This window comes from Fukomys damarensis, unplaced genomic scaffold, assembly GCF_012274545.1.
Source record: "Fukomys damarensis isolate Sample0158 unplaced genomic scaffold, DMR_v1.0_HiC HiC_scaffold_10, whole genome shotgun sequence".
NCBI classification, from domain to species: domain Eukaryota; kingdom Metazoa; phylum Chordata; class Mammalia; order Rodentia; family Bathyergidae; genus Fukomys; species Fukomys damarensis.
Genome location: NW_022900922.1, coordinates 23781615 through 23795583, shown reverse-complemented (window position 1 = coordinate 23795583; position 13969 = coordinate 23781615). Strand labels below are relative to the sequence as shown.

Below are 13969 nucleotides of genomic sequence, written 5' to 3'. Positions count from 1 at the left end.
CATAATTTGTGAGGAACCAAGATTTTAAAAAATAATAATTTACTTATGAATTTAGTACTTATAATTATTTTAAAATAATTATATCTGTGTATGGTATATAACATGACATTTTGAAATTTGTAAATATTATGGAATGGCTAAGTCAAGCTGTTTAATATATGCAAAAGCTTACATGTTTTTTGTGAGAACATAAAAAAATGTACTCTCAGTGATTTTTCGGGTACATATATGTTATTAATTATTGTCACTGTTACACAATAGATCTGTTGAATTTGTTTCTCTTAACTGAAGTTTTTACTCTTTGACTTACACTTTCTTACTTCCCACCCTGTGAGTTCCCACGTGCTTTCAACTTCTGTGAATTCAGTTTTTAGATTCTTCATGTAAATGAGATCATGGAGGATTTGCCTTTCTTTCCCTGGTTGTTTTATTTAATGTAAGGTCCTTTAGAATTATCTATGTTATGGCAAAGGACACAAGAGTTCCTTCCTTGTTAAGGCCAAATAACATTCCATTGTGTAAATATAGTATTTTTTTCACTATCCATTCATCAGTTGATGGGCACTTAGTTGATTTCATGTTTCAGCTACTGTAATGCCACAAGGAATGTAGGGATACAGATATCTCAATGACATACTGATTTTGTTTCCTTTGGGTATATACCCTGTAGTGAGATTGCTAGATCCCATGGTAGTTTAATTTTTTTGTGGAATTTCCTTTCTCTCTATTGTTTGTTTATTTTTGGTACTGGGGATCGAATTCAGGTCCTTGGGCTTGCAAGGCAGGTGGCAGAACCACTGTGATAAATTCCTGGCCCTTTTTGTGGAATTTCCATACTGTTTTCATCACCGTTGTACTAATTTACATTTTCACCATCAATATGCAAAGGTGCCCTTTTTTTCACATCTTACCAGCACTTGCCCAGAGCCCCCACCCCAGCCCCCATGCTGAGGATCAAGCCAGGCCCCTGTGCATGTTAGGCAGTTGTATCACTAGTCTTCTTTAGCTTTTGGATAATAGCCATTTAACGAGGTGCTGTATCATTATAGTTTGACTTTCTATTTCTCTGGTCCTCAGTGATGTTGAACACTTTTTTCATACACTTGTTGGCCACCTCTATGTCTTTTGAGAAAGGTCTATTTAGGTTCTTTGCCCCTTGCTTTCTTCTGTGGTTTTGGGGATCCAGGTCAGTGCCTCATCCCTTGTCCTAGCTCCTACTTTTTCCATTTTTTAGTTGGGATTTTCTTGCTGTTTATTTGAACTCCTTGAGGTGGTTTTTTTTTAAACAATTTGGTTTCATTTCCACACACAGGAAGCTCTTACTCCTCAGAAATGTATTCCTCATATCATCGTCCGGGGTCTCGTGCGCATTCGGTGTGTTCAGGAAGTGGAGAGGATACTTTATTTTATGACGAGGAAAGGCCTCATCAACACAGGAGTTCTTACTGTGGGAGCCGACCAGTATCTTCTTCCTAAAGACTATCACAATGTAGGTGACTGTTTTCAGTAATATCATTGCCATTGGTCATGATAAAATACCAGGGTGTTTGCTGTTAGCAATACTAGTAAAAACCACATCACCATAAGACTTATATAAACAAGAATTGTGTAGAATACATTTCTCCAAAGAGGAGAATATCAAGTACAATTTCTCCAGACTGCAGGAAAAACAAAGTGGTGGTGGTAAAAGTACTACCACGAATACTTCGTGTTCTTCAGCAATAGAACTTTCTAAGGATGTCAGAGAAACGCAGATGAGCTAATGTTGCCTGGAAGTCAGTACCTTCCAGAGTAACTACAACAATACATTGTCATCCTTGCTCTCATTACAGGTGTTTTTGTTCTGTTTTGTTTTTTTTGCAGAAATCAGTCATCATTGTAGGGGCTGGTCCAGCAGGGTTAGCAGCTGCTAGGCAACTGCATAACTTTGGAATTAAGGTAAGATTTTGGAGATGTGTAGGTGGAAACAGATGGTTAATTGTTCCTTTGATCCAAATTTTCTAACACTTAGAAACCAGATCCTAATTTTAATGAAGAATATTAAATGCATTATGTCTTTACAACAGATCCTAGAAAAGTTACTGCATTTCAAATTGATTTAACAAAAGGAAGATAGAGAAAGATCGAAATTCTCACAGCTTCAGATAGTTTTAGACTCTCATGAGCAAGTCAGGAGAAATTCTAACTTGACATTAAAGCAGAAGTTCTTGACAGATCATGGTTAACACAGTAGAGGAGATAGTGTGAGACAAATATAGCTTGGAAATTCACCAGTTCTTAGATAAAACTTTCTGAAATACCCAGTTAGTTTTTCTGGTGCAAACCAAAGATATGCTGTAAATCTTAGTCTGGAAAAGAAAAATATTTGCTTTTGGAAGTAGTTAATCAGTTTTTTGGATGAGATAGAATTATATGGCTTTTGTAGTATTACTGCCCTTAAATACTGTAATACTACAAAAGCCATATAATTCTATCTCATCCAAAGAACTGATTAACTACTTCCAAAAGCAAATATTCTGGCAGTTGCCAGTTTTTTTATTATTTTGTTCACAACTGGCCAAAATAGAGCCCATGACACACAAAAAATTGTGTGAGTCAATATCTAAGTTCCATTAAATCTAGATTTTTTTTTTTTAAACTGGGGATTGAACTTTGGTCCTTGGGCTTTTGAGGCATGTGATGGAACCTCTGAGCTAAATCCTTGGCCCTATCACCTAGATTTTTTGATTTGCTAGTTCTGAGATATATCTCCTTGTTGAAACTTAATTTTCAAGAACTTTGGTAGAATTGCATTTGACTTTTCACTGTTCTCTCTCTGCCTAAAAGAAGTGATGCTTTGTTTTTCATATCATCTTCTCTGTGGGAAGGTTTTTGAGAACACATTTCTGAGAAAAGTTTCCCATAGCTGTTGATAAGAGAGATTTTTCTGGTTGGACAGAAAATCCCATGTGAGGATTGCATTATATTGTTGGCAAAGCAGGAGTCTGAGTTTGATTTATAGAAAGTGTGCTTGCTTTTGAAATATTTTCTTTGTGGTGTTAAACTAGGAAGTTGTAGGGAACAGGGAAAGGGGATGTTACCAGAACCCCTGCACTGGGTCCTGGTCTCTTGTGAGCCATGACAGCACAAGGTAAATTAAAGAATAAAGACAGGAAATGAGACTTAAAGTTTAAGAAGCTGGGTTCTGGGCCTGATCAGTGCCACTCTGGGCAGGAAAGACAAGGCACTCTGAGCTTGCCACTATTTATTGGGTTCATAGGGAGTAACAGATGACTCAGAGGACAGCAGTGATCCTAAACTGTCAAGAATCTTTTAATCAGAGGAAGTATCAGATGTCTCAGAGGGTAGTAGTAATCCTATGACCATGAGGATCTTAGGTTGATGAGGAGTTTAAGTTGATTAGGACAAAGACGTTCTTAAAATAGTAGGTGGGATGAGTTGAGCTAATGACGAATCTGTCCCTCTCCAGGTGAAACTTTTCTCTCATTACTGGGTCCTCAAGGAACCAGGAAGTCTTCAGCTAATGTAATCTTGCCTTTGAGTGTCACAGCATCATGGGACCATTGAGGTCTCAGCTGTAACCAGAGGCAAAAATGGAGTTATGTTTCAGCATGTTATAGCTGGCCTGTAGGCAAGAAGACTAGGCCTAATCATATTTTAACTGTGAAATGATTTTTCCCCAAAATTATGTAGAGTGGCCCCCATCAGGAAATATTTTAAGTGATTATTTATTTAATAGCAGATAGTAGGGCCAACATTTTTTGGTTGTGTTTACTTGGGAAACCTACAGAATATATTGCAGGGAGGGTTATTAATTCTTGAAGCCTATAGAAGTTATCTTTCACATTTAGCCTTCCTCTTAGGGGGAAGAGGGAGAAACAGATGGTTGTGTTTATCTGAATTCACAGTAAGGGGTTGGGGAGTGAGGAATGACAAATTGTAGCCTTCCTAGTCGTAGGAAGTGTTCAGGTGTTGTTACTCTCGTCAAGCAATGAGGGAGACAGCTGGGGGACCATCCATTCCCATGAAGGTTGGGAAACAGAGATAGATTCCTGTGAGTAGCCCAAGAAATGACTAACTCGGGAGATGACTAACCCTTCTCGAGCAATTCCCAGTAGTGCTTTTTGGGATCCAGAATGAAAGGGCTGGGCTGGGGGTTTAGCTCAGTGGTTCTGTTGCCTGCCTCGAAAGCAGAAGATCTTGAGTTTGATCCTGGCACCAAAACAAAAAAAGACACATTTTCAGCAGATGAAACCCAGGGAACTGAGGCACTTTGAATTCCAGGGCTAAGGTGAGATGTGGCCTGTCCCCCATAAGAACAACTTCTTTTCCCTGTGTCCTAGAAATGTGAAGAAGATAAACAGTCTGGCAGTGAGGCTCATTTGCTTGGACTGATTCCTGAGGTCATCCCTATACACAGTGGGATAGTTTAAAAAAAAATACGGCTGGGGATTTGACTCAGTGGTTCTGCCACCTGCCTCCCAAGCACAAGGACCCAAGTTTGATCCCCGGTATTAAAAAATAAAATAGTCATGCCTCAGGTACTTAAGGCCTATTTGCAGTGCTAAAGAAATTTTCCTGTATGCATAGATATTTCACAAAAAATCAGCTCTGTAATCTAGTTTCATTTCACTTATTAGTAAAAGCTTTCAAAGTTCATTTCATGTATTAGCTGGTGAAATCTGGTCATTGCCTGGTTTGGGAGGACAAAGTTGGGAGGATTCCTCCAGCAGAGCAGTCAGGTTCTTCTCACCAGATTCAGAATTGTTCTGAGCATCTGCTTTGGCTTCTGTTCAAACTCAACTAAAGTCGCATCTTGAGAAATATAATAGATTATAGAAGTAACAACACCGTTGTTCTGCATTTTGTGACGCACTCTACCTGTTGTGACCGTTTTGTCCTGCTTAGATGTACTGCTTGTCTTTTTAGGTAACTATCCTGGAAGCCAAAGACAGAATCGGAGGCCGAGTGTGGGATGATAAATCTTTTAAAGGTGTCACAGTGGGAAGAGGACCCCAGATTGTCAATGGCTGTATTAATAACCCAGTAGCACTAATGTGTGAGCAAGTGAGTTTTGTTAAGATTTGTATTGTGGACAAAGAAGAAAAATTGTCTTGTTTGGTTGTATATAGCACAATATTAATATGATCTGGGGATGTAGCTCATTGGTAAGAGCTCTTGTCTAGCAGGTGTGAGCACCCAGATTCCATCCTCAGCAGCAACAAAAAAAGATGTACAACATACCTCAGCCACTCATCCTCTCTGCAGAGTAAATAGGAACAATGAAAATTCTGCTTCTCTGAGAAGATATGTAAAGAAATTTTTTTTCCCAGAGCTTTTATTTTATTTATGTGTTGTTTGCAGGCCACTTGATTAGTTAATAATTTTAGGTTGCCAGATTCAGCAGATAGAACAATAGGGTTCTTAATTTTTTAGTGCACATAGGTCCTAAATAATTCATTGAAAGCAGGGCCTGGTGGCACACACTTGTAATCCCTGCACTTTGCGAGACTGAGACAGACAGGGAGATCAAGCCCAGCCTGGGCAACTTAGTGACTTAGCAAGACCTTCTAAAAAAAAAGGCAATGGGACTGGGATATAGCTCAGCATGGAGGCCCTGGATTCAATCCCCTTAGTGAAAAAAAATTACATGGGATGTTTTACATGCAGTATTTGGGGCATACCCAGTACTTAAAAAAGGATTATCTCAAAGTGAGTTAGCTGGGCATTCTGTCTATTACCTGGCAACCTGGCTGGGCCAAGGTTTTTCCCTGGACATTTATTGATAGTAAACCAATTTCAGCTTCTGTGAAGGTCTGTGTGCTTGTGTATTCGTTTCTGTGAGTCCACAGAGGAGGGAGGCAGAGCATCTGATGAGCTTAGGGCACATGGCATGGAAGCCGTGGCCGTCACCCTCAGGTTCCGTGCCGTTTTCTCACTGCCTCCCTTTGTGGCCAATCCCCATGAAGCATATGCAGCTTTACTTCTGAGTTTTTTCCATGACAGCTGTAATTGCAGCTTAGAACCTGTGAATATTTTTTCCTTGGGAAAATGTTCACCTTCTTATTCTTATTTTGAAGCTTGGCATCAGCATGCATAAATTTGGAGAAAGATGTGACTTAATTCAGGAAGGTGGAAGAATAACTGACCCCACCATTGACAAGCGCATGGATTTTCATTTTAATGCTCTCTTGGATGTTGTCTCTGAGTGGAGGAAGGATAAGACACAGCTCCAAGATGTCCCTTTAGGAGGTATGGGGAGAATGCTGTTCTGGTTGTGCGTGTCGGTGTTGCTCTAAACTGGATGAGTAGCAGCACCGTTCCTGCTTGAGCCTGGCCCTCTGCAGTAGGGCGGATCCTTGCGCCAATCCCCTCTGGGCAGTGGGCTTTCCTGGGGGCCCTGGATGCTCCTTCCTGTGCCTCCTGCATGCGGAACCCTTACTTTGCCCAATAGCTGGCATTTTACACAGTCATCTAAATGTTTAATTTTAAATTGCTCAGAGGAGCTTACTTTTAAGGAAACATGGTAAGCTCTATGTGAATACATTGTCACCTTGTAGCATGTTTTCTAGATAAAGGTTTCAGTGTATCTGGATTTTTTTTTTTTCTTGAGGCAGTAGTTTATGATTTTTTTCTATATGTTTTGCTTAAGAGAGGGTATTATAATTTAAGAATTTAAATTCAGAATCTTTTGGTTTTAGCGGTTAAATGGACAGCATTAAGCAGAACTGGGTGGCACTTGAGTGCCCACAGTGATTCACTTCCCTGAGGGTGCCAGCTGAGGGTTAATACGTTGCTGCTTAAATTGATATTTATATAACCTACAATTTGGTGACCTGAACTCATTCATTTGTAGTTCTTGGAGGGATGATATTAGGAGTGGGACCATTTAACCTAAATTTATAAGACGTTTATTTGCTTCAACTTTACGTTCTTTTGCAAAGGGGGAGTCTTAGTTCTTTAGACTGATACATGTTTCATTTCATTTGGGGTAAACACCTCAGTAGTAGGGATGGTTTGTCGCTCCTTTTTCAGCTTCCCTCTGAGAGACTGACTGCTACTCTGGTCATTGCGAAAGTGTAGAGACAGATCTTAACAGAACATTTTCAGAAATAAACTCCAGTCAACAGACAGCTCTGAATCAAATGCTGTAGTGTCCAGACCAAGTGGTCAGTTGATTTTTCTGGAGTTGACAACAATTACTAGGCTGACTTTCAGGATGCTTTCAGAATTCATCTTGTCCCTATCTGGTAGCTGCTAGCTGGGCTTTTCTTCACATTTCTGAGTTTAAAACATTTTAAAAATTGATGGTATGCTTTGCTTTGGTGTTTAAAAAGTTACTAAGGGAGGTCCACAGATATTGTATAAGTAATTTGTCTTTTTTTTTTTTCTCATTGAGTTTATTGGTACATTTTATGTATACAGTACAGTTATATTCATCATTGGGATCGTGTACCTTTACATGACAGGTCTTGGTTTTCGTTTTTTCCCCTTATCCTTGTCCTCCCTTCACCCCTCTCCCTTCCTTCCCTATTTACAAATACTTTATTTTCATTTTCTCATGTTTTTTTTTCTTTTCCCTTATTACCTTTCCTCTACCCTTCTCATTTCCCCTACACCTTTAGCCCTTTTCTTCCTATTTCACATTGTCAATTATATCATTAGGATCTTATGTACCATTATAGTTTTTCACACCAGAGAAACTATTCAGTATACTTTTTCATTTTATACTTTGTGAAAAAGCATTCAGGGTAGTGTGCAATTCTCTATATAAAGGTTATAGTTGTATTCTGCCTGTCAGTATCTTGGCCACTAAGATCTCACTTTAGTACCATGTAGCTGAAAAAAACGCAAAATATAAGTACTAAGAGTTGCCCAGAGTTTACTTCACAAAGCGTTGTGTACTAAACCCTTTAAATTTTACTTACATAAGAATTATATTAAGACCTTTGCCAGTCTGTTTATACTTCACTTTATATTCTGTTTTAACAGTCTTGATTCTTTCCCTTTCACCGAAATGACAGGCAGAAGACGTACAGTAGGCAGGAATAGGACTGCTATGAAAACCTCGAGCTCTAGGGGCAGAAACCTGGCTCACATCTGGAGGTCTCTTGGACATCTCCATATTGTAAGAGAGTATAAGAATTGGAAAATTTAACAAGAAGATCTAGTTGTAGAAAAACAAAACAGAAAAAAAGTTAACATACTCATCTCTGTTTCTAGTGAACATGATGTCTGCCACGTACAAATTGGATGGTTATCATTACTTTAAAAATTAGGGAGAAGTCACCTGTAGTAAGATGCTTGGAATTAGGCCCGAGGCCCAAACCCTTCTCCCGCCTACTAGGCCCCCAGTTATGACAACAGTTGAAATGATTTCCCAGTGCTGTGCCTATGTAAAGTCCCAGTTAGATGGGATAGATGAGCGCTGGGGCTGGTGACAGGGACCATCCCAGGTCCCTGCAGGGGAGGGCCATGGAGGAGCAGGACCTGCAGGACTGGACTTTACCCGGAAGATGAAGGAGCTGCTTAAGCAGACAGGTAGCAGTCACCACCTTGGAAAAGACTAATGTGTGCTGGCCCTCCTAGGCCACAGCTTTTGAAATCAGTTACCCAGTCCACAGGAAGCAGTTTTTAAAGGTATTGAGGCAGAGGGCCAATGTGGTGATAATCCATAGGGAAATATTCTTGACTGGGAGAGACTGTAGCCAGTAGTTTATCGTAGGTCTCCTAGTTGAGGTGAGAACTTGACTTAGAGGAGATGGCAGTAGGACTAGAAAGGGCATGGTAGACCGCTCTGTGTATTGGTTACCTTTATGGGCGGGTATGTCTTGAGCAAAAGAAGCAAGTTTTTCAAGTAAGCATAAATGAAACATTTTTGTAGACAGACTCAACCTTGTCAAGAGATGCCTTTCCCAAGTTTACTTCGAGAAAGACTTTGGATGTTTTGGGTTTTGCCAGGTGAAAGATTTTGGACAAAATCACATTAAAGCTATTTTTTTCTCTGCTTTGGTCCATTCCATCACAGAAAAGATAGAGGAGATCTACAAAGCTTTCATTAAGGAGTCTGGCATCCAGTTCAGTGAGCTGGAAGGGCAGGTGCTCCAGTTCCATCTCAGTAACCTGGAATACGCCTGCGGCAGCAACCTCCACCAGGTAGGCTCAGATGTGTGCAACATGCTTGGGAAATACTTGTTTTTGTGTATGTGCTGCTTGCAGATGTAACTATAGAACTGGTGCTGGCTTGGATAAACAGGCAGGAATGATGGTTGCCCAGGAGTTTGATCACCAAGACTTCAAGGACTTCAAGACTTCAAGGTTTTAGCTTTTTTTAAGCCAGAGAAATCCTCCTTCAAGTCCTGCCTGTGAAGATGCTCAGTCTATAAAACCAAGGAGAGAAGGGCTGCTGGGTGAAGCGGGACAAGGCCACGAGCCTCTTCCTGTGACTGCTCCCTTTCCTTGTCCTCCGCAAGGGTCCTTGGGGTCACTTCCATGTAACCTTGGGGTCTGAAAGTGCCATTCTCAAGAAACCAAAACACAGCATCCTTGCAGTTCTGACCTGTTTATCTTGTACAAAATAAATTTAACTTGCTCTACTGTCTAACCAGCTGTGGACCTAGTACTTTGGCATTCTGTATTTTGAATAGATTGTTAACTCTGTTAGATGTTTAACTCTATCTCCACCTGATTCTGTGTTACAATTGGAATTGTTCCATTTTCTAGAATTGCCCTGGGTCTCACCCTCTGTGACTTTCAGTGTGGAGGACAGATAGTGAGTGACATGTTTATTGTGGATTTGACCAAATGCAGTTTCAACCAAGAGCATTCCCCTTTGCCAGAGTTGTGAATACACAGTGAACTTTTTATTTTAAAATCTGTGAATGTTACCCATGCTGAAGTCATACAGAATTTTTTTTTTTTTTTTTTTGTACCAGGGATTGAACTCGGGTCCTTGTGCTTGCGAGGCAGGCAGCAGAACCACAGAACTAAATCCCCAGCCCCATATAGAATTTTCGTTGTAAAATAAACTCCTCTGCATTATAGAGAGATTCCCTTCTGCCTGACAGTGGTGTCTGCTTGGGCTGGTCTTTTCCTCCTCCCCTTCCTTGGTGTCTGCTGTAGGATTGGTGGCCCTGCCCTCCTGCTGTGAGGTTCTGTTCCTGCATGGAACTCCTTTTGGTGACCATAAGGTACAGGCTTGAAGACCTACACTGCAGATCCCCAATGTCTCCTGTTGCTTCTCAGGTGTCGGCTCGCTCCTGGGATCACAATGAGTTCTTCGCCCAGTTTGCTGGTGACCACACTCTCCTGACTCCTGGGTACTCTGTAATCGTTGAGAAATTGGCCGAAGGGCTTGACATTAGGCTCCGGTCTCCGGTGAGCATTGGGAAGGGGTGGGAGCCTCTGGCTTTGCCTTTCTTGGAGGATGGACTTTGGGGGGTGTGATTCTCATCAGACAGGTGTTTGCTCGCAGGCCACGCCAGTGTCTCCAGTACTTTCCTGGCACAGTTGTAGCCTGTGGTCACGGCAATGTCCTTGTCAGATCACTGCTGCTCTCTGGAAACCATAGTAGCCCATGTGCATGTTCATTAATGTTTTAAGTTACGGCCTTTCAGACCCACTGCAGCTTATTTTCACTTTTAAATTTTCCCTTCAAATCTTCTTCTCAGTGGATTGATATTATATGTTGTTGCAGTAATAGAAGTAATTATGTATATTTTACTCTCCACTGTATTATAAAGGTTTCCTCTATTCTGATGTGATGTTTATAAATTGTAATTCTTTGAGTTCAGATATAAGGATCGCTTAGATCGCTGAATGCCAGGGAACGAGTCCCCACAGCCTTAGAGATGGAAACTTACATAATGTGGGAATTGGAAAGGACCCTGCGTCATGTGGTTCAGCCCTCATTTTATTCATAATCATCTGTCTTGGGCAGGTCCAGGGCATTGATTACACTGGAGATGAAGTACGGGTCACCATAGCAGATGGCACTGGGTATTCTGCACAAAAGGTAAGCGCTGGCATTTTCTAGGTTGCACTCCTTGCTGCCTGCCTGGGGCTGCGGGGAGGGAAGAATCTTTTCCCTTGGCACAGGGTCTTGGTTCTTTGGGAGAAGGAACAGGAGAGGCACCAGGATCCAGCTGTCAGCCACAGGGATTCAAGAAGAGGGCAGGAGGGGCCTTGTTGGCTGGTGGAGGTGGCTCTAGGTGACATGATTCAGGAGTTATAGCAGGATTTAGAGGCTTCCTGACTGTAGCCATAACAGCTCTTTCATAGCCTGGTTTTGTGATCTGGCTTTGAGAATCGTTCTTGACCTGGAACTTAGTGTCTTTTCTTCAGCCCTTCTAAATGAGACCTTGCAGTAAGTTACTTTGTCCTTTTAAAACTCGGTGTGGCTTTATAGGATTATAATCCTCATGTTGCAGCGTGCTTTATCATATACGAAGCACAGTAATACATCTTAGTTTTAATTTTAAACATTAATTGGTTATAGAGCAGGTTCTGCCGTGGGGCTTGCCACGTGCTAGTATCAGGAACAATACAGGAAATTCTCCCAGCCCCCTGTTGTGGGCTGTTTTCTTTTATAGCCCTGCTTGGCTTGGCCTTTGCTATCTCTTCAGATCCAGGATTATTATTAACCACAGGGCCGTTATGCATATTCCTCCTTGTGGACGCCACTTCTCAGTGAGGCACCCTTGAACAGTGAACAACCTACACAACTGCTCAGGGCATCCCTTGTTCTTACAAGATAACCACATGGAATGTTGACAATCTTATGATTGGAAATAGAGAGGAATGATCCTCAAGTGTTGATTTTCCTGGAAATGAACCCACTGGGTAGTTATGGCTTTAAGTTCAACTGTTCGTGTGCGTGAACTTTTTTTTTTTTTTTTTTTTGGTACCATGGATTGAACACAGGATCTTGTCTTTTTGAGGCAGGCACAGTGCCTCTGAGCTAAATCCCCAGCCCTTGTGTTAACTGTTAATTGTTTTCCACAGGTATTAGTCACTGTTCCACTGGCCATACTACAGAAGGGGGTCATTCAGTTTAACCCACCACTGTCAGAGAAGAAGATGAAAGCTATCAACAGCTTGGGTGCTGGCATCATCGAGAAGGTGACTGGCAAGATTAATGTCAGGTGGACCTGGGCTACAGGGAAGTACTGGGTCATTTTTGACAACCCAAATAGAATTCAAAGATTTCATTTGAGCAGTAGTTCATGAAAAATACAAAAGGGTGTTACCCAAACGAAAGGCTGGCTGGAGTCTGAGCTTTAACTTTTAGAAGCATGAGTCTTGTTACTCAAAATTTGGATTTGCGGTCAGCAAATGTGGGAATAGCAACAGAGATGTGAGGACACTGTTCTCTGAGGCCAGGGCTGCACTGGCTTGGCTTCACCGCACTGGTCTGGGGTTATTGTGGGTCCCAGCTTTATCTGAGGTGGAAAAGCATGAAGCCAGGAGTGGCAGTGACTGTCTATAATTCTCACTAGTTTAGCTGAGCTGAGGGAGGCTGAGATGGGACGATTTGTGCCCAGCCTGGGCACTTTAGCAAGACCCTGTGTCAGAATTTGTTTGAAAAAGCTTGGTTGTATGTCAGCGATAGAGCTCTGACCAAGCATGTGCAGGACCCTGGGCTTGGTCCTCTCCACTGCACACCCGCAAAATAAGCTCAGAGAGAGAACTGAGGAGACCAGGAGAAGATCGGAAAGGGAAGATTGTGAGCATGTGGATTTGCTTTAGAGCAGAGCTGCAGGTTGCTTCTTAGACATAGTCTGCAGTTTTGAAACAGGAAGCACTTACTTGCCTTTCTCTTGCTTGCTTTCCAGATTGCCTTGCAATTTCCTTACCGATTTTGGGACAGCAAAGTTCAAGGGGCTGACTTTTTTGGTCATGTTCCTCCCAGCGCCAGCCAGCGGGGGCTCTTTGCTGTCTACTATGACATGGATCCCCAGGTAAAACCATCTGTAAAGTGTACTTTGAATCCTCTTCTTAAAAGTGTAGAATTTAGGGCCAGGGATTTGGCTCAGTGGTTCTGCCGCCTGCCTGGCAAGCGCAAGGCCTGAGTTCAATCCCTGGTACCAAAAAAAAAAAAGTGTAGAATTTAGTAATTACTTGTGTGTCCAGCTCAGTAACAAGTGAATATTGTAGAAATTCGTTGTGTGTGTGTGTGTGTGTGTGTTCAGGCATAAGTGCTTGTGGTGGTGCTGGGGATTGAACCCAGGGCCTTGCAGATGATGATTGGCTGAGCTACCTCGGAGCCATTTTTGTGTGAATTCTTTATTTTTTATTGGTACATTTTCAGTACATAATGATTACATTAATTCTAGGGAGATGGTACAGATATACAATACACCTTAATTTTATGTTCATTAAAGGGATTTGACCTAAAGTTTTCTTTTTTAGTCAAGTCCCTGTCTTTTTGGAATCACTTTGGGAGTACTTTTTCTCTTTCAATTTCATTAAAGAGTTTGAGGAGTATTGGTGTTAGATCTTCCCTGAAGTCCTTGTAGAATTCAGTGGTGAATCTTAGGCTTTTCTTGATTGGTAGATTTTTATTTCTGCCTCATTTTCATTAGCTGTTACTGGATTGTTTGGGGGCTTTATTTCTTCTTGGTTCAGTTTTAGTAATTCTTATGTATCTAAGAATCTCCATTTCTTCTGGATTTTCTCTAGTTAGTGGATTACACATTTTTGAATTAGTTACTAGTGATCTGGATTTCAGTGGTATTTGTTGTGATTTAGCTTTTTCATTTATAATTGCATTGATTTGGATGTTTTCTCTTTTGGTAAGATTAGCTAAGGGTTTGTTTATTTTGTTAAGTCTTTCAAAGAGCCAACTGATGCCCTGATTCTTTGTATTTTTTATAGTCTCAATTTCATTAATTTTTGCTCTGATCTTTATAAATTCCTGCCTTGTACTAGCTTTGTAACAGCCTTTTTTTTTTTTTTTTTTTTTTTTTTT

At 41.1% G+C, this 13969-nt stretch overlaps 1 protein-coding gene across 4 annotated transcripts in view; it reads left to right on the top strand.

Annotated features, from left to right (window-relative positions):
• Nucleotides 1-13969, top strand: part of Kdm1b (lysine demethylase 1B) — a 50150-nt gene that overhangs the window by 25552 nt on the left and 10629 nt on the right. For 3 of the 4 annotated variants that reach the window (XM_033761899.1, XM_010622922.3, XM_010622921.3), the window contains 9 exons: nt 1313-1489; nt 1864-1938; nt 4930-5067; nt 6081-6252; nt 9029-9156; nt 10246-10377; nt 10940-11014; nt 12004-12120; nt 12834-12959. In XM_033761899.1, coding sequence (XP_033617790.1) covers nt 1313-1489; nt 1864-1938; nt 4930-5067; nt 6081-6252; nt 9029-9156; nt 10246-10377; nt 10940-11014; nt 12004-12120; nt 12834-12959 — 1140 coding nt within the window. The remainder of the gene's footprint in view (nt 1-1312; nt 1490-1863; nt 1939-4929; nt 5068-6080; nt 6253-9028; nt 9157-10245; nt 10378-10939; nt 11015-12003; nt 12121-12833; nt 12960-13969) is intronic. The other variant, XM_010622923.3, reaches the window with a different exon arrangement.